The sequence below is a fragment of the Miniopterus natalensis genome, chromosome 2, assembly GCF_054644295.1.
Source record: "Miniopterus natalensis isolate mMinNat1 chromosome 2, mMinNat1.hap1, whole genome shotgun sequence".
Lineage (NCBI taxonomy): Eukaryota > Metazoa > Chordata > Mammalia > Chiroptera > Miniopteridae > Miniopterus > Miniopterus natalensis.
This window is the reverse complement of record NC_142082.1, coordinates 23015758-23043535: the sequence shown is the minus strand read 5'-3', so window position 1 is coordinate 23043535 and position 27778 is coordinate 23015758. Positions and strand designations below refer to the sequence as shown.

The window sequence follows — 27778 nt, the reverse complement described above, 5'->3', positions numbered from 1 at the left end:
TTTTTTAAAGGGAGTTTAAAAAGGGACCTTAGTCTTCAAGATCAATTTTTAAAGATCATTCCAGACAGTTTTAACACTGTAAATATCACTTCTTATAAAGGCTGATATCACTGTTTACTCCTGAATACTTTGTAAAACAGTTCATAACAGGCTGTTCTTGCAGACATAATAGTGTTTTTATTTGAGAGGAAAATTTTTCACCAGGTAGCAGGTCAGAGGGAATGGAGGCAGAGCAGCAGGAAAGCGGTCAGTGAGTTACACTCAGGTCAGGCAAGACAAAGTACTACCTCAGCAGCCTCAGGAGCGGGGCTTCATTCCCACATCCCCAAATCCAGGCTGGAGGGGGCCTCGGAGAGGTGACTCCATGGCTGGTGCAAAATCCTGAGAGGTGTGGTGACTGCCATGCGTAGTAGGGGCAGGGAGGGGGGAGGAGATGGATAAATGCTAGAGGTGAGACAACTCTTTTCTGAGGGATTTGAAATTGGTGGACACTGGAAGCAGGAAGCTGCAAGGGTGGCTTGGTTTCGGATCTGCCCTCAGTGACTGCAGGTGGGTGCAGGAGGCCATGGAGCCTGCTGCTTCCCTCTAGTTATGTGGAAGCCCACAGTGCACCAAATACCCACGACCACTCCTGCTCCTCACTGACCCTTGTGGGGCCTCGGCTCCAGCCAGTCTCCTGTATTTCCTCGTGGTTTCCACTCTTACAGACTGACCCTGACACCTTGCACTCTCTCTCCCACCTCAACAAATTGTGCCCCCATCACACACCTCTAATCCCACAGCACCATCTGTGCAGAAATCCACACCTCCGTCTCTGCTGGGAATTCTGAGATACGTAAGCAAACATTTGATAGGAGTAGTTTACCTTCTGAACAATACTCCTCTTCATACCAGAAGCCCAGCAGGCATCCTTCAGCCCCAGGGTTATGTTCTGTAACTCTGATAAGAAACACGTTGCTTAGAGTTACATCCAGGGTAGAAAGAGTGAAGGGAAAAACCCCTCTATTCATTCACTGTCAAAGACAATTTTATTTACTCACAAAACAACTTGGAAGCCTGGGTAGCAGCTCCAAGCTCTGACCTCGTCCTGCCACATCTCAGGGACCTGTACTTGTAACACTGAGCTCCCCTGTCCACGTACTATAGCACTTCAATCCCCACAACAACCCTGTGAGGTAGGTATCACCACCCTTCCCCTCCTGATCCAGGTTACAGATGGGGAAACTGAGGCACGTGTTAACGAAGAGCAAGTCACATGGGAGTTTGGGGTGAGCACTGGAGTTTGAACATGAAATGACTCTTGGTTCCCACCACACACCAGTCACTGGTCCATCTTGCCTCTTCCCATCCCCTTTGGTGACTGCATGAGAATTTAAAACTTCATTTTGCTGAAAGCCCCTGCAGATAAGTTTTCTTTTTATCAAATCTGTGAAGCTACAAGGCTTGGGGCAATGTTTTGGCTGGCAGGCCACACTGCTTTGCAGCACCTCTCATGAGTGGGTGGCCCTTCCCCAGCCAAAGCCCTGGCATGTGGGCATCTTTAAGAGACTAGCGTCCTACGGGCACAGGAATGTGGCCGACTCTTCCCCACCACTCAGCCCCGCGTGTGCACAGGTGGAGAGCTGACTTTAATGGCATTCATTCCTCCAACGGACTTATTGTAAAAGAAACAAGAAGGCATCCTGTCCTGGGCAGAGACACCCAGCAGCACTCGCTTCAGACGGCGAGCCCAGAGATCCAGGTGGCTCTGAAGAAGCTGGCGTCCGGACTCAGAGCAGCCTGAGGACTGGAGTCTGGAGGAATGCAGCAGTAGGGGCGGCGGCTACGACTCCAGCTGGCCTGTGTAAGGATTCAGGCTCAGTGGCTCCAGCCAGCATGGGGCTCGGGCTCAGGACCGGCTCCTGTCCTCATGGTTGCCAACAATCATCTTGCTGTACAGCTTCTGCTGCTCCTCTTTGAAAGCATCCTTCACCTTCTCCCTCTTCAGACCGCCATCCCTGGGGAGAGAAAGACTGCAGGTAACAACAAAGAAACTTCCTGCCCACCTTCCACCACAGCCAGTGCACTATGCTGCTCAAAACCAAGAAACACCTGCAGAAGCAAAGGTCCTTCGCGGCTCTCTCATCAGGGTGAGCTCAGAAACCGGCCCTGGACTCCCAAATCCACCCTTTCCACCTCAGAACTCATTCCTGCCTGGGGTTAGAATTCACTGCTCATATTCGAGGTGCTCTGTCACTGCTGAGACCTACCAAGCAGTTTAAAATTCTTTCTACTCCAACATTCATCCTCGCCTTACAAAGACAAAGGAGGTATTCTGGCGTTATGGAAAGTAAGCCAAGCTTTAAGAGACATTGAGACTTACAATAAATCTGTAAAATGGGTCTGTGAAATAAAATCTGTAAAACTCAGACACAAGGATTCTCCAAATTCACACAAACAATCAACAAAAGGGGAAATGCATGTTTTTACTTCCTGTGTGCTCAGGGCTGGCGCTGCGGGGAATCCCAGCACCTCCCTCATATCTCCAAATAGATCCTATCAAATTGGACTTGATTCTTTCAAGTCCCACTCCCGCCTACCTGTCACCAAAACTCTGCCTACATACTATAATTATCATCTTCAATGACCAGTGAAAATCCAGGCTGAAAGTTCAGTCTTTCAGCCCCACCCCTTTTCTGGAGTTATGGAGGTGGTAGTGGTGGGAGTCTCTGATGAAGCCCCATCATTGGGCAGACCTCACACCAGAAGACCTGACATCTGCTATCCTTTCACATCCACAGTAAAGGCATCCTTTCAAAAGTAGCCACCTCGTCTTTACCAGGCCTCAGGGGAGGGAACGTGGAGCCGTGGATGAACATCCCAGCTCTAGAAACCTGTCAGAATGAGTTCAAAATCTGGCTCAGTGTTTATTCTGTGACTTTAAAAAATGGTTACTTAACTTCTCTGAGTTTCAGGCTGTCATCTGAAAATGGGAATAACAATTTCCCTACTTCATGGAATTACTCTGAGGGTGAAATAAAATCACACAGAGCACCAGCTGTAGTGTCTATGTGCCTGAGAGCCAAGCTATTACCTAAGAACCCACAGATCAGGTTAAAATTTGAATTTCTACACTTGTCCCACAGTGCCCACTCCAGTCAAATGCCCTGCAGAACTGACCCTTGCGCTTAACCCTGTCCCCTACCTGAAGAGACAGGATGCTTGTGCCCTGGTAGACTGCTACAAACCCCAGAGAGCTACAGACTCACTGCTTTAGTCCAAGCATCCTGGGCTCCATGTCCCTGAGATCAGGGTAACAGAGGGCACTTCTGAGTTGGAACTAGGAGAAAGCAATCAAACTGCTCACTCCCCAGGGCTGGTGAGCTTCATTCTCCTCACCAGGGAGAGAAGTCTTTGTAAATGGGGTCAACAGTTTAGTATTTTCTTCAGAAATTCACGTTCTCCTAGACGCAGCTGATAAAACCTGGCTCTGACTCACCATAGCAGGTCCACAAGTCCTCCCTGCCTGGCAATGGCGGATTTCACCCTATTTGCAAACTGGACGGCATCTTCATCTGTCTGCAAGAAAATGAATGAGAAAGCTCAACACAGGTTCAGACAGAGCTAGCTGAAGATCTCTGCATGCGGGGGTTACCTACCTCTCTGGTCATGGGAGGCAGGTACCAAACACTGCAGACAATGGCCCAGCTGGTCATCATTCTCAGCAGGTACGTCACCATCCCATACTTGCTGCTGTTCCAGAAGGCATCACCAAACTGAGGGTCATACTGAAAAACAGTGGAAAGCTAGATGGTAAGAAGCCAGCAGTTCTAACAGTGAATGCATCACTGGGGCAGTGTCAGCATTAGAAAGCTGTTTCTGACCCTCTCCATGAACACCTCTGAGTAATGCTACACCAGGGCAGTTCTGATCTCTAGAAACATTAACCTCCCTGACTGACCCAAAATACTGCTGTAGAACCCTGGGAGGACACCCCCAACAGCCTTCCTCAGACAAATATCCTCCCTCTTTGATTAGTTTCACATCTTACTCACTTATCAGTGCATATATTCTATTACTTAAGTTTTCAAGCATATCTAAAAACAGAGACTAGGATAATACACTCCATATACCTATTCTCCAGATTCAGTCATTACCAGAATGGCACCACACCTGCCTCACCTGTGCCCTTCCCTTCTTATAAACCCTCTATCCTCATGCTATTCACTCATAAAAACATATGCCTCCCCCAAATATATTTTGCTACATAACTACCAAGTCTTAAATATCATTTCTAGTGTCTCAGACTGAAGAGAAAACAATTAGAAAGCTTATGATATGCTTCTGTAATTACACTTTTTTTTTTTTGTAATGTACCTTTATTGATTTCAGAGGGAGGAAAGGAGAGGGAGCGAGACAGAGAGAAACATCAATGATGAGTCATTGACCGAGCCCACAACCTGGGCATGTGCCCTGACCGAGAATCGAACCCCGATCGCCTGGATCCTAGGTCAACGTTCAACCACTGAGCCACGCCTGGCCAGGCTGTAATTACACTTCTAACAAAGCTAGTTACCTCTTTAAGCAGGAGGCTCTGATTTGATTGACCATCACTGTTCGTTAGTGAGTGGATGCATAGCAACAGTACAAGCCTCCACCACAGAGGTGCTGCACGTCCCACCAGGAAGCAGGCTTATCAGATACTCTCATTTGTCAACAACTCTAGAGGAGGCAAAGGCTGTGATTCAACAGTATTTTATGGGAAATGTGGCCAAAGCTGTGACCCTCATTCTCACCAAACAGAATAATAATTTAAGTGGCAGGTAAGCCTGATGGGAGGAGTCCTGGAGGAAGTTAGATAAGAAGCACCCTGGCCTGTGTGGCTCAGTGGTTAGAGTGTCGGCCTGCACACTGAAGAAGGGTCACAGGTTCGATTCCTGGTCATGGGCACATACCCGGGTTGCAAGTTTCATTCCCCAGTCCCACATGGGGCACACGTAGAAGGCAACCAATTGATGTCTCTTTCACATCAATGTTTCTCTCTCTCTCCCTCCCCTTCCACACTCGCTCTAAAAATAAAAAATAAAAAGAAGCAACTGAATCCTTGAAGAGAATGCCTGAACAAAGCATCATGGGACTGTTATCAAATGTTTGAAAGGCTATCACAGAGCCCAGCCAGGCGTGGCTCAGTGGCTGAGCATTGACCTATGATCCAGGAGCCCCCTTTCGATTCCCAGTCAGGGCACATGCCCAGGTTGCAGGCCTGATCCCCACTCGGGGCAGTGCAGGAGGCAGCCGATCAATGATGACTCTCTTCATCGTTGATGTTTCTATCTCTCTCTCCCTCTCCCTTCCTCTCTCTCTGAAATCAGTGGAAACATGTTTAAAAAAAAAGAGAGAGAGAGAAAGGCTATCACAGATAAGACATTAGACTGACTTTCATAAAGCAGACCTAGAACCAGAGAGTGGAGACAAAAGGAGATGGAATTTCAACAGTGAAGCCACAGAACTAAGTTGCCACCAGTGTAGAAAATGCCCCAGGCCTGGAAGAACTGCGGAAGGAACACAGGCAGGGAGGCTGTGGTGGGGACACTTGCACTCAGGGAGTGGGCTGAGTCTAACCTGTATGATCTTTTAGGCCTTTCAAGCTTAAATTTTATGATTCTCGGAATAGAAATTGGATAATTATGTCTAGCTGAGAACCTGACTAGTGAAATGAAGATACTTAGATTTAATTACAGAAACTAAGAAATTTATATATTACAGAAGGTTTAATGACTTCACGTTATAATACTAAAAGGAAATAAGGGAGAAGAATGAGTTTTAAACAGAAGCTAATGTGTATGGTTTGAAGAAAGTTTTTTTCCAGCTTGTAAAGCATTATATATATAAAAAAAATGTGATATGTGTAAGTGTATGTCAGTCCTTGTTTAGGGTCGACACTCTGTTCCATGCTGGGCAGACCCTATAGAGAGAAAAACCAGGCAAAAAGCTCAAAACAGCAATAAATTGCTCAAAATCAGATAATGACAATTTTGGTGGAAATGTAGTAAGAGTGTTGAAATTGCTAATGTTATCCAAGTTTGGTTACCAAAAACTTCATAAAAACTAGAAAACTATCTGTGGAACAGAAGTTCTTAATCTTATGTGGGCTTTAGTTTGTAAATGGAATGAAATTAATGTAACATTTACATGCCTTTTCCTTTGGAGAGGAGTCAGAACCACCCCAAGGGTTTATGTTCCAAAACTGGTTAAAAACCATCGCTCCAGAGCAGGCTTCATACAGGTTGGCTACTAAACAGCAGCATCAGCAACAACCAGGAACGAGACAGAAATGCAAGCCTGGCCATCTGCATTTTCACAGTCCCTCCAGGTGATGCTGATGCAGCTATGATCCAGGAACCAATGTTGTCGAGTGAGCAATGAGGGCTTCTACCCAGTAGTTTGTTTTTAATAAACATGTACGGGGAAGCACTGGACTCTCAGGACTTGAAAATGCAGGATGGCATGCATGTGGTGGGAACGCCACTCCCCATTCCTGCATCCACAGCAGACACTGCATCCCCCACAAATCTCTCAAGCAGCGCTGACCTATGGATCAGTTACCCTGCAGCCACTATTCATCGGCCATCCCTGCCCTGGTGCTGTGCCAACCTGGTAAAAAGGGAGAGGCTGGTAAGCGTCTAGAAGAGAAGAGCCTCTTCCCCCACTATACCAGCAGTACTGGCAAGATGAAAATAAAAAATACTATTTTCACAGAATGCTCTGCAGATGATAAACAGACCCTTGCAAAAGTATGGAGACTAAATTCTAAGCACAGCTCAAATTTCCTCACTGTCTTACCCTGATTTCAATGAAATACTTCAAATATATTGACAATAGCCTATGTTTTTTAGTTGTAACATAACAGCAACCTTTTGGAAATAATACTATGTATTTATAAGATCAGATGACTGTGAAGGGGGGAGATGGAAGAAGGAGAAAAAAGGGGAACTGGTTGGCTGGCTGAATCCCATCTCTCTAGGTGAGTGTGAACAGTGAGGCCATATTCCTAAAAGGTGGGAGGGTAGAACAGACAAGCTCTTAAGAGCCATTTCACTTTTATAAGCTGTCCTTGGTTCACAGGTGAGAACATGACCCAAATCAGTGGAGTGGTTTCTTCCTTCAGCACAGAGGCCACACCTCACCCATTCATCTCCGCCTCTCCACCAAATACAAATCCCAGTGGGCAGCCAACCCCGCACCCCTGCAGTAAGCCACCTCTTCAGATGGAACTTCTTACACTCCAGCCAGCTTTACGGAGACAGAGATAATAAGTGAGGGAAATACACGAAGCTTATAAAGTGTTCCCCATTTCCTGCCTCTGGTGGGTTTGGGGAGGCGTGGGCTGGAGTCTGGCTATTCCACATTCCAATACTCCCAGCTCCTTCTAACAGGCTGTGAACAGTGTTGCATTCTCCTAAGCACTTGGCCCACACCGGCCCAGCCCCAGGCTGCTCCACCCGAGAGGATCAACCCACTGATGGTGGCACCAGCGCCTTCCCCCATCTTCTTTTGCTGCATCCTGTTGTGGCAGCGGCCATAAGGGCCGCATGCACCCTCAGAGCTCTTGTACCTTGATAGCAACAGGGTAAACCGTGGCTCCAATTTCAAAACTTCCCTTTTTGAACATCATCACCGATGTATTATTGATGCAGGTTCCTAAAATGCAGGAGAGAATAAAATGCTATTTCTTTTGGTTCTTCACCCCAGAGATTAGGAGTTTAAGAATGAAATATAATAACAATAATTCTAATGACTCTTCAAACGAGATAATCTGCCATCTCCCTAGCTTATAAATGAACACTTAAGAGGGTTAAGCAAAATACTCATCTGCTTCCTATTCTCCTACTACAGGACCATAGTCCTTGATGAGCACACACAGCCTAGATAAAAGGCCAGAGATGCTCAGCAGACTTGGCAGGTCTCAGTAAGGAACCTACAAGGAGCTGAAAGACCCTGTCGACAATACTATAGAATGGATTTCTGCACTGGGGAAGTTCACACTATGGCATTTAGTCCAAATTCTAAATTTCTATGAGTTTCTAGTCCCACAACCAATCTAAAGGGACCTAACATTATTCACTGAAAACAGATGACCCCAACAAAGGTCGAGGAACTTGGTTCTGAGGCAACACCAGAGTCCCCATCCTGCACGGCCTCCCCCAACAGAGCTCTCTGTGGTGATCGACCCCTTCTTACCCTCTGGGAAAATGAGGATAGGTAGCTTGCTTTTATCCTGCACGTGCTCAGTCAGTCTTTAGAAGAGAAAAATAAAACCAAGGGTCAGGCAGCCTTACGTCCATTATCACCAAAATGCATTTATAAATAACCTACACAGATGTGACACCAGATGCTGTATAAAAACAAGTGAACAAATACGACCCTATCTTTCAAAAACCCCAAATCTAAATCTCACAAAGATAAAACTTATGACAGGGAAAATCATCTGACTACAATTTAATTCATATAATTATTCAATTAAGCAGTAAAGTGTGTATACAGAGGACATTGCTCAGACTTGGGACTACCTGCTACAGGGGCCCTGCACAGAGAACCCTTAATAAATGCTTGCTACCAAACTCCTAACAGCCTTGCTGGGCTGGACCTAAAGCACCTCTTTACACTCTGTCCCTCAGAGAGGCAGCAAAGGAATTTTAGTGGCAAGTTCATTTGTCCCTATGGAAGATGGTCTCAGCTGGGTCTGGATTCCTCTCAATTTACGGCAAAGCTCTTGCCACTACTTGTACCAGATTAATCCTTTTTTCAAGCTTGAAAACAGGGAAGTACTTTGTTCCATTGCCTTAAGTTTGTTTTTACTTGCGCTAATAAATTCATTTTGAGATTTCAAACAGCATTAAAATGCATATGTTGTTTGTTACTATGGGTGCAAGAAATAAGAAAGCTTTAGAAACATTACTAATTTGGTAACTAATATTAGGGTTTCTTTACTTTTTATATTCCATGTTTTAGGAAAAAGTATTTCTATTATGAACGCAGTGTAGCTTAGTGTGAAAGACTATAATACCACTGTGGAGGGATAATTTTGTAAAATGCATACTCTGTAACAGGTAATACAGAACAAAGGAATTTTGTTGATTTACCTTTTAGCCACCAGGTGGCGATCTTTCACTTCAGAGCGCTCAAACCAGACATGAGGGCAGGCTTTCACCATGGCTCTCTGAATCACACCCATGAGTCCCCCGTGCACTTGACCCACCTAATCTCAGACAAAGGAATAACTAGTGGTGAAGCCATCTTCACTCAAATCCCCCACTCTGTGGAGAAAGCCTTAGATCCCACAAGATAACCACCCCAACCCCTCACATTCTAACATTTTAATAACCACAGGTTTCTGACTATTAAGAAACCACTATTAGACTCCATGACTCTTAAATTTCTCTTTTTAATCAGTGATATCAGAGATGTGTAATTAAAAACATAGATGAAAATCCTAACATGAAGCTGAACAATACCTTGTGTAAAAATGCCCCCCTGCACAGATTCTCCAATGCCCTTAAACCCAGTCCTTCAAAACCTTTCTCCCTATCTTCACCCCTTTTCATGCCTCCTAAACATCCAAAGTCTAATCTCCTACCACACTTGCAGTTACTCTGCTCAGAATATCTGGTATCAAAGTCCCAAGGAGTTCTCAGAAGCAACAGAAACAAAGGCAAAACTCTAGGTTGGGGCCCATACATAAAAACATGTTTACCTGTTTTTATTCTTAAGAAAGAACTCGGTGAAGGGTCCAGAAGCCTCCCTGACCAGTCTCTAAAGTAAGAAATTTTACCCCAAGAAAGCATAAGAAAGAAGTCTTACCATGGCATAATAGCCATCACTGGCCAAAATGATGACGTCAATAGGAGAGGTATGATTGGCCACACAGATGCCACCGTTTCTAGGCCTGTTTTCCCTGTTTAGAATGTATGCAAGGCAACAAAAATTCTTGTGAAACAATTCATTTGGAACTCATCCCTCACCTCAGCTTCATCAATTCTTTTAACTGAAAGCTCGGAAGAGCCCTAGTTGGGTCATGTTTTGCCAGCACCACTTCCCTCTGTATCATACTGCTCACCTGTCGTGGTAGGTAATGATGGCTGTCAGGGCTCGCACACATATCCGGTAACACATTAAGTGAACATGTTTACTCAGGAACTCCTTAAACCTGCAATAACAGGACAAAGACTTTTGCTTTTATTTTACATATAGGAAGACAGGAAAAGTTACTGACTCCAACAATTTAACTATCACAGCCTACAGTCCTTTATGACTGCAAAGTATTTTTATAAAATATTAGTGTATATAGCAAAACCCTACAATTTATTAGCATCTTTATGCCCATATACAAGGAAACAAAGCAATGATGAGAATTGTTTAAACTCACCTAAGTAAAAAGGTTTAGAATCATAGCCCTAAAATTTCCTGCACAGGTGAGTCTACTTGATTCCTTTCCTTCCCAGTGAACATCTAGAGGTAAGGCAAAGGCCAGAGTCCAGCCTCCTAACCAGCCCAGGCAGAAGAGAGGTTTGTTTGCTCCAGAATTTCCCAGAAAAAGCAAATTTCTCCTTCAAAGAACAAAACAAACAAAGAAGCCCTATCCACATTTCTTATCCTCTTACCAATTTATCAACACAGTAGAATGCTCAAAGCTAAACAGCATGCTGTGAAACCTGCTAGACCTGGACTCCAAAGTTTGTGGTTTTCCCTTTTGTCTTTAAAACAGGAAGAGTGTGAGGGCTGGACGGCAGAAAGAACACAGATCAAGATCGGTAAAAAAAAAAAAAAAAAAAAGACCAGTGCTAATGCCACTGGTCATTAGGTAGGTGGTCATTAGGTTATTTCATCCACCTAAGATTCTGTGGCTTGGCTGTACCCAGAGAAATAGCTTGGCCTTCAACATCGGAGCCACCATTCCAGACCCAAGTACCCTTCAGACACGGATACTCCCACTCTACTCACCTCCCGTTTGGCAAGTATCCCACCACGGTTGTGCCCACCACCAGGAGGCTAATCCCTGTGAAAGCGAGAGCAATCCTGAAATGAGAAGACAAATTAAAACACAGCAAACAAATCCTTGCACCATGTACAGAACTGAATATGGAAAATGAAAGTGGCATCATGAAATCACCCCCAAGACCTGATCACCTAGGACCTAGGTTAGAGTTCCACTAGAAATGCAAACAGGCCTATCAGAACCAGAGTTTATTTTTATTCAAAACTGACAGCGATTATGGATTTGGTTCTCAGCTGACACTATCTCCTCTGGCATCAGGCAGCCAGAATGATGGAAAATCCTAAAGTTGGTTGGCTGTTGTGCCCTTAGGCATCTGCTGTCCTGTGGTCTTACCCTTCCCTTTGGCTTTAAGGTGGCAAAAGCACAGCTTCTTTGTGAAGCAACAGGAAGTAGAGCCTGCAGGTACCAGCACCTGGCAAGGCACACTAAGAAAACACACGGTACAGAAAAACTAAAGATCAATATTGCCTCTGTACTAAAACAGGAAAGAATAAGCCCTGCCCAGGGAGGAGTGGCCAGAAAGCACATCATGTTCCCTGTCCCTGTGTTTTGTCCATCTAGATAAGCAACTTGTCTTCAGAAATCTAACTATTTCTGTCTGATATGCAGAGAATCCAGGGTCTTTAAAGAATAATCACCAGTGTACCCTTCCAAGGGCCAGAGGGACTGGCCAATGAAAGAATCCTACTATCCTTTTTAAAATGGGAAAACAAAGCAAGCAGACACAGGTAAGCAGATCATGCATGGGGCTTAGGCAGCAGCAGCTCAGGTCCTTAGTCCCCTCTTTGGGCCCTGCCCTCACCTGAGAGGCAGGAGGAAGCAATACCGAATCAGCACTCCTAAGCCCCACAGGATAGTGAGCCGGAGGCTGATGTACTGGAAGTTGTAATTGGTTCTGCTCAGCAGGTTCCAGGACTCCAATTCCTCAGCTGAGAATCTCTTTGTCACCTCATCATCCATAATGGTCTCCATTCCTTTCCGGCAGAAGTAGAAAATGTCAGAGAGCTCAAACTCTGGAGTATTATCCAGAGCCTTACTGCTACCACTTCGACGAATTTCTTTGATCTCCTCTTCTAGTGAAGTGGGATCTTTTGCAATAATTCCTGCAAAAGAGAACCCCCATTGAGCAGCATGCTGGGAGAACGCCTGTTAAAAATACTCTGTATACAGCCCACCTTTCACGCAGTGAAGCGTCTGTGGGGAACTAAAGCATTCAGGAACACACTTCAGAGGGAGCTTCTAGGGTAAGGCCCAAGACCCAGTCTTACCATTGGTGTAGGGTTTGTAGAGTTGGTGGTTCTTCTCTTTGGCTCCTCTCTCCATTCTCAGGGTCGCCCACTGCAGGGGGAAAAACGGTAACAATTAAGAATGAAATCCTTTTTTTTTCAGGGAGCACCTCCATTCCATTCTGTGAAAGCCTCAACCCATCACCCAAGATTAGATTGTAGCCAAAAAAGCACCCATTGTGAAAGTAAGTTCAAAGCTCTCTCGTACTAGAGCAGTTGCCCCCCTTGATAACTAAGACCAAGAGTTAAGCCACCTACAGGAAAGAGCTGGAATCTCAGGGGTGTGGGTAAGTTTATAGCTTCTCCCTGCCTAACCCTCTGTCCCAGGTTCCTTAAGGAACTCCCCAGCAGGCAGTACGTGGACCTCACATACTCCTTCTTCACTACCAAACAGCAGCTATTCACAAACAGCAAAATCAAGCACCCTTTAAGCTACTGCCTGCCACCTGATGCTGCATACCTCCCAAATTATTCCAAGAAAGTGACAATTTTAGTTTTCAAGTAGGTAAAAGGATTTAAATAATAGACATGTCTGGACTGTCCATTCACCCTCTAAGTAACCTTTTAACAGAAGAACCCCACTTGATATAGAAAGGCTTGAGAGTGGCTCAGTGTTAAAAAAAAAAAAAAAAGTGTTAGGAAAGTATTTGGAGATTTAACCAAAAAAAAATCTAGGTTCAAATCCCAAGTGTGACACTTTTATCCCTTAAGTAACTCATCCCAACACTCTGACTATTGGTCCTTTCTATCTACAAAAGAGAATGATAGTACGTTAACCTCCTACATCACGAGATCACTTAGAATCAAATGAAAGGGCAACTGCCTAATACCCTAATTGTCCTCATTATTACTGAAATAATAATCAACTCTGGAAGAGATCTAGAAAAAAGAGGCTCTTCCTGAACCTCCCTTCCTTCATTAAAATCCTTTTAACTAAAGAGAGTCAGAGGCTGGGTCTCTCCCACTATCAAATAGTGAGAGGTGAAAACATGAGCTCACTTATTACCTACAGGAATATGTTGTCACTGAATAGAAAGTTATATCCATGGTGATCAAAGAAATAAAACAGATATCTTAAAAAGTGTCTTTTCAAACTGTTTCCAGTTACGCAAGGTGGGAAAGAACTCTTTCATTCTATGACACAGCAAAATCCACATGGCCCAAAGCACTTGGTGTGGATTTTTCTGGCAGAGCCTGAAGTATTAGCAAAAGCCAAAAGCAAAGCCAAAAACAGGACATGAGTTTAATCAGTGATCTGATCTCATCTGGAAATTTCTTCAAACTCCACTGTCTAAAAAAACAGATGGCTTACAGAGTCACCCACTAAAGCAAGGTCTGAGGCAAAAAAACTCACATAACGCAGTTTCTGTATTTCAGATATTTAGCCAGTGATATCTTTTGGCTCTATGCACGGACGATATTTTCTAGAAGAAAATGACCCTAACGTGGAGGAAGATGAACTGCATGTAGGGAAGAGGTGAATGAGGGGCAAGAAGTTCACAACCAGCCTGGCACACAGACAAGTCACTCAACCAGAGTTTAAAGGGCTTTCCATTTTGGCCAAGACTCTGTATTTGTACCGTAAGCATAGTCAGAATCAGAAAAACAGAACACAATCAGAACTGGCTCTGTACTGACAATTCTGATACTTAGATTAGGATGCAACAGGCACGTAACATATGACGTCAGACCTCCTGAACACTAGAATTATGTCTGTGAAGACTGCTTCACTATGCAAAATTTAAGATGGCTGTGGTTTTTTATTTTCATTGGAAAGGTACTGCTTAAATGAGATTCTATGTCTTCTAGCTCTATGACAAAGCTCTGTCATAAACATCCCTTTGCCCTCCTCCTTTGTACATTAGAAAATGCTTCTGTGTTTAGGAAAGACCTGTCCAGCCACAAGAGTAAGAAAAAGGAGGCAGGGTTGGAGGAACCCAGTCATTAGCTGGGAATAGCCCGTGAAGGAATGGCTGGCTTACTTCACCCTGATGCAGAGGACTGAATGAAAGGGGCGCTGCACATTAGCAACGTCTGATAACTACACAACTGGCTTCTCTGCGCTGTCACTTTAAGAAGTACAGTGCTTAGATATCCAGAATAAAACTGAAAATCCTAGGTTCACAGTTCATTTCCTTATAAACCTCTCCCTTCCCCTGTGAGATGCCATTTACTACCCTGTCAGTATCAGATTACTAAATTATTCCCTTTTCAGCTTCTAGCGGACAGAGAAGAGACCATTTAAGGGCATTAACAATGCTGCACTCCTAGGTAACACTAAACCCAAGGCAGACCTTGGAAGGTGAAATGCAGATGGTTCGATGGTGCACTTTATCACTAGTTATTCATTCCACTGGACCTACAATTTAGGAACTAATCACATGATAAGGTCTAACAGTTTTAGCAACAGTAATCTCAGCAGAAACCTTCCCCTCCAAATGCAGCTTCCATTGCATTTTCCTATGAACTAGCTAGACATACCCAAAGAATCAGACCCTTAAAATCCGGCTCCCGTCATCCATTACCTTCTAAGTCCCAAGCAAAGGCTACATCTTTTAACAACCCTTCTTCTTTCCCTGCTTCAGCTATAACCTCTAAGTAGCTGCTGCCAAATCTACAAATTTTGACTTGACAAAAGTGCCAACCTCACATTTCCAACCACCTGCTGGTCATCTCCACACCAAGTCCCACCAGCCCTCACCATCCAGCAGGTTGAGAATGAAAGGCAGCCTACCTCCTTCCAACCCCCGGTGTGTATCCATCCAGCCCTCCTCCTCTAGTGCTGAGATCACTATCCCTCTGTCACCCAAGCTTTCAGGCTTCCCATCTGTCACCAGCTCCTATCAATCCTCCCCTGAGGCTGTCTTTCACAGCTGCCTCTGTGTCATGCCACTCCCTTTGTTCACTGGCTTCTTCTCCAGCCTACACTACTAATTCAACAACTCTTTAATTGCTCTTTCCTTCCTCCTACCCATCCGAATGCATGCTGCCAGACTGACCATATCACTTCTTTGCTAAGAAACCTTCAATGGCTTCTCAACGCCTAATGAAAATACTCGGCTTTATGGTCTACCTTATTCCCTCCATGCACCCAACATTTTTACTCTATACAACTACGTACTGTCTCTAAATAAGACTGTATTTCTCATCGGCACTTCTAGAATGATTTTGCTTTTTAAGATCCAGTTCAAACGCCAACATCTTATATAAAATGTTATCTACCCAGTTCCTGCAGTCAGAATTTTACTTGGTTTGTGTATTTTAACTGTCATTGCAGTATGAACCAGTTGTGTGTGCATCTACTTGTCCTTCCGACTGGACTATAATAAATACAGTGAGGAGCAGGAGCCAGAACCTACCCGTTTGGAATTCCAGCATAATCTGATAGAGTGCTTTGCACTTAGTACGCATTCTTTAAAGGCTGCATTTAATTAACCAACTCCCAATATTTCTTTTCATCAAGGTCCATATGTAAAGATAAACCTGAAATGACAAAACCTAAAACTACTTTGCATCACCTACCCCATCATATCACACTCTCCTCTTCTTGATTTCGTCATTTAAGCTACTCAAGGCTGTGTTAAAATTGCCCTTCTCACGGGGCAGGGAGGACATACCTGATTAAAATGACCTCTTTCACTCATAATCATGGGGGGTATGTATTACTACTCCCATTCTCTGAGGAAGCAGACTGGAACGTCTGATGACTTAGGTCAAGTTTAAGAGCTGGTAGGAAAAGCCCTGGATTTAGAAACTCATGTTCATGCTACCCCATTACCACTACCTGCACAGTCTATTCAATTTCCTCATGGTTTCTATGACTCTCCATCAATCAATTCTGTCTTGGAGTTTAATGTTTATCAGATTACAACTCTCCCACCCTCTCTAACCTGACCCGATCAACCCTTCCCATGTCAGCAAGATAACTCACAACGTTTATATTCATCTTTCTCCTTTACAGCCAGGCTTTCTTCTCTCCTTCCCAAAACATTCTCAACTCAGCTGAAAGTCCACTCCTAGGAATTCTACCCCAAACAATACCCTGACCACTGTCTTGAGGGTAAATCTGGAGCACAAACATTATAAGAAAACTAAAACACTTTAAATAATATGCTGCCCTCTGTACATGGAGATTTTCCATGACTCAGCATTAAAAGGACCTGCACTGGCTTAAGTATTCCAGGAGAGGTAACAGAAAAGACACTGACCCACCCATATTCTCTCTATATTCCCTCCCTGGCAGGTATCATACCAAGGTTCTTTTACATAGAAAAAAGAACTCATAATGGGAAACTAGTTGTTAAGCCAGGGTTTACTTGGGTCCGTCAAGTGCACAGGTGTATTAGATATCCAGTTTTAATACTTCACATTATCTAGTACAATGCAAAAATGGCTGATAAAACACAGATACTAAATTTTATGTACATGCTATCAACACAACCATAAAACAGTGTATTGCCAAAGACTGAAAGGTAATGCAAAAAGATTTTAAGGTGCTGTAAGCTGTAGATCATGAATGAATGTTTAAAATTCTTTAATATTATATTATGTTTGGTTATCTATTGCTACATAACAAACCCCCCTATAACTCAGTGGCTTAAAACACTACCATCATTCATTTTGCTCAGGAATCTTCGAATTACAGAGTGTGGAATCAGCAGTGTGGCTCAAAGGCTGGGGGCTGGACCTCTCCGAAGGCTTGCTCACTCCTGTGTGAGGCACTGATGCTGGTTGTCAGAGCCCCCTGGGGCTGTGAGCTGGAACACTTATGTGTGGCCTGGAATCAGACAGCAGTTACATTGCCCTTTCTAACCTAATCTCACATGTCACACACAACACTTTCTATTTGTGAGAAACAAGTTATAAGAAGGTCCCCACTCAAGAGGAAGTCAGACTCCATCTTTCGATGGCAGACATCAGAATCACTTGGAAAGTTTTAAAAGATGCCCACCCAGACCAATTAAATCAGAATCTCTGGGGAGATTCTAGTGTTCCCAAATAAGTACTTTTAAAATGGCTTTCTCAGGTGATTCAAATGTGCAGTTGGAAGAGATAGACCCTCAGGGTTAACACAATCACTGAGCTTTATTCCAGCTGCAAAATTTTATTTATATATATATATATATACACACACACACACACACACACACACACACACACACACACACACACAATCAACCCAATTTAGAAGGGAATGAAGAGGCTAAATAAAGGCAAAATAAAAATATCTCCTCTATTAAAAACCACCCACAAGTATAGGTGTATTTTAGATGTATACATGGATATACAGATGTATGCTTTCCAAGATCTAAAACCAGTTTGGCCAAATCTAACATATTACTACTGCTGATTAAAAAAATAGCATTCAGTTCTTACTATCCATTAAGATCAATTCAGAGCAGTAACCCTTATTAGAGAGTGAGCCACCCTATGCCCTTGCTGGTATGTATCAGTTCTTTCTAGCCCACCCCTTACTCTAGTTTGTCACCAAGTAGTAATTACCCACGATACTCAATAGGACGGAGAAATAGGGCCCGTTGAATGCCTGATCCACATCTCTAGGAAATAAGAGGTGCAAATCTAGTTCTTGAAATTCTAAATCTTGAGGCGAAAAAAGGGGAACACATACGTACACACACATATATACACGTTACTTCCATTATCACTTCTAAATCAGTGTGCCCCAAACCAGTGATTTTCAAGATGTGGTCAGCAGAGTCACTGATGGCATAAGATTACCTGTCTATGGATTGGCCAAACAATATATATTTAATGAATTTTCCATCTGCCCTAAAAGTCACAAGAATGTACATTTAAAAATACAGTCATAATATGGAAGATTTACCTGGCTATGAACTTAAAAATATTGATTTGGGGGGGTATTTTCAAATGGAGTAGGGAGTATACCTGGATTCTAGGCCTTTGTCCCACCCAAAGTGATCCAAGTTAAAAAATCTTAGCTACTACAGAAGACCCCTAGAGGCTGATAACTCCTATTTCTATGTTTAAAAACTAAGGATCTCCACAGGTCTATGAATTAATCACTTGCTTATAAACTTGAATAAAAGCTAGACATCACTTGTTATCTCCTAAAAGCTTATGAGCTGTTCTACTGTTTCTATACCGTTATACGTTTTTGTCACAGTGACAAAAGGGCATGGGTAGTAAGTTATATGGTCCACAGGTACCCTGGCTCTACTGAAGATTTTCTTGGACTGAAACTTAAGAAAATTAGATTCCCTGGTTAGTTAAAATAAACGCAATACATTAGTAACTAGTCCAAAGACTGACTCAAGTACCACTTCTCAAACTTCAATGTACATATGAATCACCTGAATCTTGTTGAAATGCAAATTATAATTCAGTAGGTCTGGAGTGGGCCTGAGACCTCCATTTCTAACCAGCTCTTAGGTGATCCTCATGCTGCTGGTCTCCAGACCTCTCCCTGAGTAGCGAAGAACTAGATAACCCGAGACCATAAGCAGTGCTCAAAAATCCTATTACTGAAAACAGGTACTCAACAAGTACATATATACATAGCAGTACTATTGAAAATAGCCAGAAGGTGGAAACAGCCCATCAATCATTAAGCAAATTATGGTAAAGACACACAATAAAATATTATTCAGCCACTAAAAGAGTACTGAAACATGTTACCAAGTGGATGATTCTTGAAAACTTTATGCTAAATGAATGAAGCCCATTAGACACAAAAGAGCACATTTAATATGATTCTATTTACATGAAATATCCAGAATAGGTAAATCCAGAAACAGACTCCTTCCTGGTTACCAGGAGCTGGGGGAGGGGAAAGCGGGGGTAACTGCTTAATAAGTATGGGGTTCCCTTTTGGAGTAAAGAAAATGCTGTGGAACTAGGTAGAGCTGGTGGTTGTGTAGCATTGTGAATACAGTTAATGCCACTAAATTGTTCACCTTAAAATGATTCATTTTATGTCAATTTCACCTCAATTTTCAAAATATAAAAAAATCATACTTTTATAGGAATATTAAATACCAAAAGACAGCACCCAATATTCAATGATATACATTTAAAAATATCCCACTGTAATAAAACATTTCATATAGTTCACCATTTTTCTGAGTCTCTATTTCTTCACTAATAAAATGTAGGTAACCTATCCACTGCAGAATTATAAGAAACCAAAGAAAAATGAAATTATTCTGTAAACTGTTATTAGATCTATATGAACAAATAATACTATATTTACTATTTTAAGTGCATACTTAAATACTGTTTTTACTATTTTAAGTGCATTTCTCAAATTACAAGTGGTCTCAAGTTGTAGAAAAGAATACGTAAAGATTTGGTGATGAGTGAAAACAGATATTGCTAAAAATTACCAAATCTTTGGATATTAAAAGTCTTGGTTGTGAGTTCGATCCCCAGTCAGAACACATACAAGAACCAACCAATGAATGTATAAATAAGTGGAACAGCAAATCAAAGTTTCTCTCTTTCCCTTCTCTCTAAAAATCAATCAATTAAAAAATAAAATAAAATAAAAATAAAAGTCTTGGGGCACAGAACAGCTTAGAGGAAATACACTTCTCATGCATTTCTTTTACATTATGACCAGTTTTTGTTTATCAGTATGATTAATTAGGTTCTGACATATGTTAAGGAATTTATTATCCATCTCCTCTACCTTCAAGAAAATAAAACTTCATCAAATGCCCTTTTTTTAAACTAATTATTTTGGTCTGAAATGCAAGAACCTATTTAAAATAAAAATTTGAAGGAGAGGAAAAAAACTCTCCCATACTTATCAACAAGGGAATATTTCAGCAGCAGCTTTGTCTCAGTATCTGTTACATAAGTGGGGTCTGGCAGTGTTTTTTTTCCCTTCAATTTTAAGGCCCCCTCTTTGAAATAAACACGGAACATGTAGAGTCATGGAATAGGTTCCTTTGCTGAGATGAATCAAATACACAAGTACCTTTGCTCAAAAGAAAGGCTGCTAAAGCCTTTTACAAGCACACATTTAGTTACTCTTTTTACTCAAAATGCCACTTCCCACTCTCCCAACTTTCTCTATATCCAATAAAGAGAGAACCACCAACCAGAGAAGAACTCTCTTCCTCCTCTGTGAAGCAACCATTTGTAAACAGCACAACTCACCGCAAAGATTTTTAACAACGTTTTCATGTAGAGCTTTCGAATACCAAAGGATACTCCAAAAATAGCGGGGACTATGATGAAAACAAGGAGGAGGGTGAAGAGGACAGTCAGGGAGATGCCCAGAAGGTTGACAATCAGGCTATCAAAAGGCAGCAACAGGAACATGGTGGAGGGTCCAGGCATGGCCATGCCCTCCTCCCTAAGAACAAAACACAGCCTTCAGATGGTCCTCTCAGACAGCACCAGCCCAGGAAAGGAAGCAAGTTCCCAACAGAAAACAAACTCCATTCCAAAGTTCACATCATTCAACGGCCTGGAGAGAAAGCTTGGGAGTAGAACGATAGTAAAAAGGGCCACAGGAAGCAGCCTGAAAACACCAGATCTCCCTGGAACAGGTGGGCTCTGGAGGTGAATGAGGCAGGATGAATCTTCATTCGAGTCCAGGCTGATTTTCTGTGACAGTGAGCAGCGAGGGAGGGATCTCTGCTCTGCTACCCTTATACTGCTTCCAGAGTTTTACTTTTTTTCCTGCCCAAGAGCATTTAGCAGATAAATCTGTCCTGAAGATCTGTCATTGCCAGAAGTACCAAGAAGAGTTCAACTTGGTGCCAGAAATATCCTGATAACTCCTGTGGGGGGGGGGGGGGGTGACTGCTGGCACGCCACACAGAAGGCTACGGAACTTGAATATGTGGAAATTAAATAACTGTTTTACTTAAAATTCCTTCATAAGCTGAAAATTTTGTTCACTGTAGAGAGTTCATATCTGGCCCCATTCTTCCTCTAGAGAGGCTCCTGGTGCGCGCCGCTTCCAGGACCCTCCTACCTGGACAGCTACAGTCTTTGCCAGGAGGACACAGATGCTGGCACAGAATGTCTCATGCTGCCTGCGGTGAGTGTAATTCCAGACGCTCCTGGCATTGGTTTCCTCTGGATATTCTTCTCCCTAAGGCCCCCTTCTCAGCGGTGACCTGGGTTCTTGGCGAGAAGCTGCTTACATGCTGCCAAAGCTGGGGGTGAAAACAGAAAGCACCGTCAGTCACACAAATTGGGAGGACAAACGTCAACATGCTTTGGGGGTGGGGGACTGTTTTAGGGTAAGCCTAGAGTCACTGTCAGCTTCTCAAGTCATCAAGGTCAAAGGGACTGCACAGAGTAATAGGTGGCAGACACAAATGTGGGAGGAAAACACACACCAATGTTTCATAGTTTTCAACTCCAATGATATAATCTATGGCTGCTCAACTTTCTGAATACAAAATCTAGGGAGTAAGACACATTTGAAAAGATAAAGAAAGTACAGTGTGAAAAGTAAATCCCCCTCCTACCTGTACCCCAGTACCCAGAGAGCATGTCCAGATGCAGCCACATTACGAGCTTTGTATTCTTCCCGCTGTTCTATACTTATACAAGTAAATCATAACTGATCTTTTCTATCCCCCATCTGGCAACAATAATGATGGCATACAACGAACACTATTCTTCACCTTGCTGTTTGTTTTGTTTTGTTTTTAGGTTAACATCATGGAAGAGTGTTCAATCAGCACATACATAGCTCCCTCACTTTTTACAGGTACATAGTTTTTGACTAAGAATTAGTTAATTGATTTAGTTAACTAGTTTTCTGCAGTTGGACACCAATGTTTCCACTTTTGTGGTGTTATAAATAATGTAATGAATAACCACGTACGTGCATACATGACTCAGCACACAAAATATAAAGCAAATATACTTTCAGGATAAATTCCTAGAAAGGGAACTGCAGGGGAAAAGGAAATATATAGTTTTAATTTTACAAGATACTGTCACATTTTCTAGATAGAGATTAAACTCCTCCAGCCTATCTCCCCACACTGGCCATTCCCTTTTTTAAAAAAACCTATTTTTTAGAGCAGTTTTTGGTTTACAACAAAATTAAGAGGGAGATACAGAGATTTCTCTTATGGCCCCGCCCCCACATATGTAACAAGGCCTCCTCCATTATCAACATCCCCCACCAGACAGCTACATTTGTTACAATTGATGAACCTACATTAACACATCATAATCACTCAAAATCCATCGTTTACATTACGATTCACTCTTGCTGTACATCCTATGGGTTTGGACAAACGTATGACAACATTTGTATCCATCATTACAGTATCACACAGAATATTTTCACTGCTCTAAAAATCCTGTGCTCTAATCCTTCCCTGCCCCTAACCCCCAGCAATCAACACTCTTTTTACTGTCTCCATAGTTTTGCCTTTTCCAGAATATAATTGGAATCATACTGTATGTAGCCTTTTTAGATTGGTTCCTTTCCCTTAATATAAACACTCCTTTTTAAAATTCCACTATTTCAAGTATCTCACAAAAATATTCCAGTTTTATACTACTCACGCTAACTACAATTTACCAATGTAAGTCTTGAACTTGGGAGCATCTTATCAAGCCCCTCTACAAACATTCTGGCTTCACACCAATCACCTTCAGGCTCTATTCCAATTCGTTAAGAAGTTCAAGAATGAACAAACAGGCTACTGACTTTACCTTAAATTTTGTCCATTGCTTTATAGAACTCAGCTCTTTCATATGTGATGTTACAATCTGTCAACACATATTATTTCAATTTTTACCAATTAGGACACCAAGCAAGGTAGACACAGATCCAATTCTTCTAACTCCTAACCCATTACTGCTCCCATTATAGTCCCACACATCTAGTGGTTAAAAGACATGACAGTTCAGTGGCACCAAGTCACAAATACTAGTTCCTGTATCTGGTCCTCGACATCTTCCACTTCCACATTACAGTTATTATTGCTAACACTTATCGAGTACTAACAGGACAGACACTGAGCTAATATAATACACATATTATATATACGCTCCTCACTTCATTCTCACAACAACCCTATGGTGGAGTTATTATCGTCATTACTATTTACAGGTGAGGAGACTGAGGCTTCGAGGATAAAGTAAGTTACCCTGATCACACATCTAGTGAGTGGTAGAGTAGAAATCTGGATACGTATATCTGTCTCAGAGCCCATGCTCTTTACCCATTATGCTCTCCTACCTGCCAGGCTACCTTGAAATAAGTGAATACTTCCTTCATGCCAGGCCTACTCTACAGAACTTCTTGTGATCAGAGAAAAACCACAAGGCAAATCTGGACTCAAGAATCAGAATTTGGTGCTCTTCTCAGAATCCAAGGTACAAACCTGCTCTTTCATTTTTATAAACTAGCCAAACTGATTATACATGCCAGATTTGTAACTACATCCCAACAGAGGTCCAGGAAATTAGATGTATTTCTAAGACTAAATCAACTTAATTTGCTGTCTGAAACACTGTATTCCTTAAACCTGTCTAATTCCAGCCTAATTCAAGGGTCGCACTTCTATTCCACTCTTCCATCCTGGTCACCCTTGCCCACTACTCCCATGGGAAAGAGGCAGCAAGAACTCTGTCCCACTGGACAGCTGCTGTCACTGTGGCCAAGGTTACCTTGAGTTCCACAGACCCAGGGTGACTGAAAGTAGGGTCACTTTGACTTCCCATGCCAGAGTTTCTTTGGATCACAATCAACTAAGAGTTTCAAAGGTTATACAGGGTTCATGTCCCCAAAACATTAAATGCTTTTAAGCAATCAACTAATTTCTTCACCTAGTCCAGGGGTTGGCAAATCATCATGACGCTATGGACCAAATCTGGCTATGGACTGTTTTTATAAGGCTCATGACCTAGGAATGGTTTTTACATCTTTAAAGGTTGTAAAAACAAAAAATAATATGTGACAGAGACCAGGGTTGGAAAAGCCTAAACTATCTACCATCTGCTCCTTTACAAAAGAAAGTTTACTGACCCGTGATGCAGCTGCTCTTCCTCTTGAGAGGTAGTGAACTTCCCCTTACTGTCCGCCCCACCTGAGTTCTTGTTTACCAGTAGCAGACTCCAGGACAGAGAACAGTAAAACTAGCCAAACAAGTTATCTGGCCAACACTAAACAATTCTCATATAAATTCTTAGAAGTAGAGAAAAAGCAAGTAAGCTACGGTTATCAAACAGGGTTCTAAACATCTTGCTGGATAAGCAAAGCAGTCATGAAAGCCAGAGGTAACTGTGCCATACTGGAAATATCAGAGAACTGCTCACATCAGAACTCAATCACACTACAATTTCCAGGTAACTGCTCACTTAGAAGAGGATATCACTTTCTCTCAGGTAAATAGAACATGACTCCTTAAGCATGAGGCAGGGAAGCCATGAACTCTAAGAAGCATCTACTCATTCTCTAAAATGCCAGCTTTCAGCCAAACTCACTGAGTCATCTGGACCAAAGTTGCCCCAACAACCCAAATGATCCAGAGAAAAACATAAAGACCAACTAGTTCTGACTTTTTTAGGAGGGAAGATGACTTTGTTCTAGGAATGTGACAGAGCCCACTGCTAAGCTGACTAAACTCTTCACCCCTCTGAATGGCAAATCTGGGCTTTTAGGCTCCCCAATAACCCAATTTCCAGTGTACCTCAGTTCTCATGCATTCGACAAATCTTCACTGTTAGGTGTTAGATACTCATTAGAGACAAGTATTAACCAAATAAGCATACACGAAGCCATCATTTCACACAATGATGATTTACAAGGAAGAGTGTCCTGGAAGAGAAAAATAACAGAGGGAACTTACAAACTTAAACTGGGGCATCTAAACCAATTCTGACCAAATCACAAGGCCAGAACTGTCATGATTCCTAACTGCAGAATCAAATGCTTCTTTTCAGCTAGCTCTCTGTGGCACATCCTACTTCAGGAGATCGTGACCACCAGACTGTGTCCAGAGAGATGCTACACACCAACTCAAAAGGAAAAAGATACGCATTTTATTACAAATAAATGCTTAGGTTACACAGCAATAATGCATTTTTAAAGCACACCAAGCACAATGTCTATCTCAATAAATGGTATGCATTATCATTTCATCATGATCAGAAGAAACCGAGAGTATTTTCAGTTCTTGGTACCAAACTTTAAGAGGGCTAGACAGAGGAAGGCATTTCAAAGTATGTCACAAAACCCACAAGCCAAAAAATACTACATGCCTAGCAAGCACTAGTGCTCAATAATAACACTAGCTGAATTATGAATTAAAATACAGTAAGACAGCAGAAAAATTTTTCTATAAACCAAAGTATTAGTAAAAATGAGAAAATACCCTCAATTACTGCTGGTTAGTGTAAAATGGTACAGTCTCTATGGAGAACAATTTAGTGATCACCGTCACAATTTTAAATGTATATAACCTTAGTTCCAGCAATTCTACTTCTAAAAATTTATCCTAAAGACAAATTAGAACAGTGGTTCTTAACCACGGGCAATTTTTTACTCCCTCGTGGAACGTTTGGTAATGTCTGCAGACATTTTTGGTTGTCACAGCTTGGGACGGGGTGCTACTGGCATGCAGTGCACAGAGGGCAGGAATGTGCTAAACACCCTATAACGCACAGGCCAGCTCCTACACAAAGAATTACCCAGCCCAAATGTCAACAGTGCTGAGGATGAGAAACCCTGTGCTGAAGCATGTGCAAGATGCTATATGTGCAAGGTTACTGAATGAAGCACTGTTTGTAATATCAAAAGAAACATCAATGTTCACTAATAGAGGATACAACTGAATACTATTCATGGATTAAAAAAGAGACACACATATACATAAGCACTAAGAAACAATCTCCCAGTTAGATACAGAGCAATGTCCACAATAAATATCGACTGTGAGGGAGGGAGGAAAAGGAAAAATATATACAATTCATGTGTACTCACAGAGATACACATCTGGAAAGATACACAAATGACTGGCCATAGCAGCTGCCTCTAGGGGTGGCTGTTTATCTTGTTGGTATCTTTAAAATTATATTTCTCATTTTGAATAGGTAATAGCCTCATGGTTCAAAAATCAAAAGAAACACACCAGTGTCTGAATCCTGACTTTACCACTTAACCAGCAGTGTGAATGACTTCAGGTAAATTACCTAATCTCTTTAAGCTTCTATTCAACAATACCTATTAGAAGTAATGTTCAAAATTACAAGATAACAAAAATAAAACACTTTCATAATACCTAGAGCAAGGCAAATGCTCAAAATATATTAACTATTATTATTACTATTCTAAGCTCCTGTTACCAGGAAGGAGGATGTGACATTTGAAGGTATTTCCCAAGAAGTCATGACATTACACTAATGAGAGATCCGGTTTCAACTATTACCTGCCTAAGGTGCTTGAAATCCCCTAAAACGGCTGGATCATGCTGATTCCATTCAGAAACTGCAGGGGGCCTGCCTGACAGGAGGCAAAACAGCCAGAGCCAGTACTGCCAAATCACACTGAGAGGAAACAAGACCTGTAGAAATCAGGAAAAATGTTTCATGCTTAAAGATGGCACCCTGTGTGAGTGCTCCAGCAAAGACAAAGACTGTCACAGTAATTCTGAGTCAATAAAATAGATATCCATGCCCAGCTGGCTGGGATGTGAGCAGTGTGAGCCCTCAGAAGACCCAGCCAGAACCGTTCCCATGGCCACTACTGGTTACACTGATTCTCTACCCAGGATGTACATTTGGCTCACCTAGGCCACAACCCAGATGAAATAAATCAGAATCTCTGGGACCCAATTTGCTTTTAAGAGACTTGGGTGATTATAATGTGTAGCCAAGAGTTGCAAACTACTGGGTTAAGGGTTTTTACCAGTTAACTCAACAAAAAACAACTAGAAACTGAGAAGACAACCCACTATCTATCTTTGATTACAATTACCTATAAGTAAAGTGTATCTAGTTCTCTAACTTAAAAAGAAAACACAGACAAAGTACACATGTAAGAGAGTTGGTGAGATCTAACTACATCGTTGACCCTGAAATCTGGTAGAAGCCATTCAGCATTAGAAAGCACTGTCATCCAGAAACGGCAGATTTGCTCTGGCCACCGAGACAAGAGAATTGCTATTTCAGTTGGCAGTTACAGGGGTACACACCCTCACACTACTGGTGGCAATGTACGATGGTACAGCCACCTTGGAAAACAGTCTGGTAGTCCCTCAAATGGTTAAACATAGTTACCATATGACCCAGCAGTTCCCTTCCTAGGTATACAGTCAAGAGAACTAAAAAAAAACTCTCCACACACAAAAATTGTTCCAATGTTTATAGCAGTATTATTCAGAATAGCCAAAAGGTAGAAATAACCTAAATGTCCATCAACTGAAGCAATAAACAAAATGTGTTTATCCATACAAGGTGTGGATGAAAAAAGGGGTTCTATAGAAAGTTA

The 27778-nt window shown here is 42.2% G+C and overlaps 1 protein-coding gene across 2 annotated transcripts; it reads right to left on the bottom strand.

Annotated features, from left to right (window-relative positions):
• Positions 1 to 45: 45 nt before the first annotated feature.
• GPAT4 (glycerol-3-phosphate acyltransferase 4) lies at positions 46 to 26842 on the bottom strand. 2 transcript variants are annotated; one of them, XM_087814188.1, is made up of 14 exons: positions 26718 to 26842; positions 24981 to 25108; positions 20464 to 21473; positions 12304 to 12373; positions 11838 to 12138; positions 10981 to 11055; positions 10097 to 10186; positions 9841 to 9934; positions 9123 to 9238; positions 8221 to 8276; positions 7595 to 7680; positions 3639 to 3767; positions 3479 to 3558; positions 46 to 1997 (listed from the first exon to the last, which is right to left on the bottom strand). In XM_087814188.1, exons 3-14 carry the CDS (start codon positions 20650 to 20652, stop codon positions 1889 to 1891), a joined length of 1395 nt encoding a protein of 464 aa, XP_087670314.1. In that variant the 5' UTR covers positions 20653 to 21473; positions 24981 to 25108; positions 26718 to 26842; the 3' UTR covers positions 46 to 1888. The 2 variants fall into 2 exon arrangements, with proteins under 2 accessions (XP_087670314.1, XP_016051110.1); XM_016195624.2 differs by lacking the exon at positions 24981 to 25108 and having other exon boundaries at positions 26718 to 26838.
• Between the last annotated feature and the right edge of the window lie 936 nt (positions 26843 to 27778).

Bases quoted from the DNA above. Each gene is read 5' to 3' on its own strand.
- GPAT4 (XM_087814188.1), bottom strand. From the start codon at position 20,652: ATGGCCATGCCTGGACCCTCCACCATGTTCCTGTTGCTGCCTTTTGAT. The intron at 12,374-20,463 runs GTGAGTTGTGCT...TTCCCCCTGCAG, and splicing joins CGTTGTTAAAAATCTTTGCG to TGGGCGACCCTGAGAATGGA. The intron at 1,998-3,478 runs GTGAGTCAGAGC...TTCTCTCCCCAG, and splicing joins GGACTTGTGGACCTGCTATG to GGATGGCGGTCTGAAGAGGG.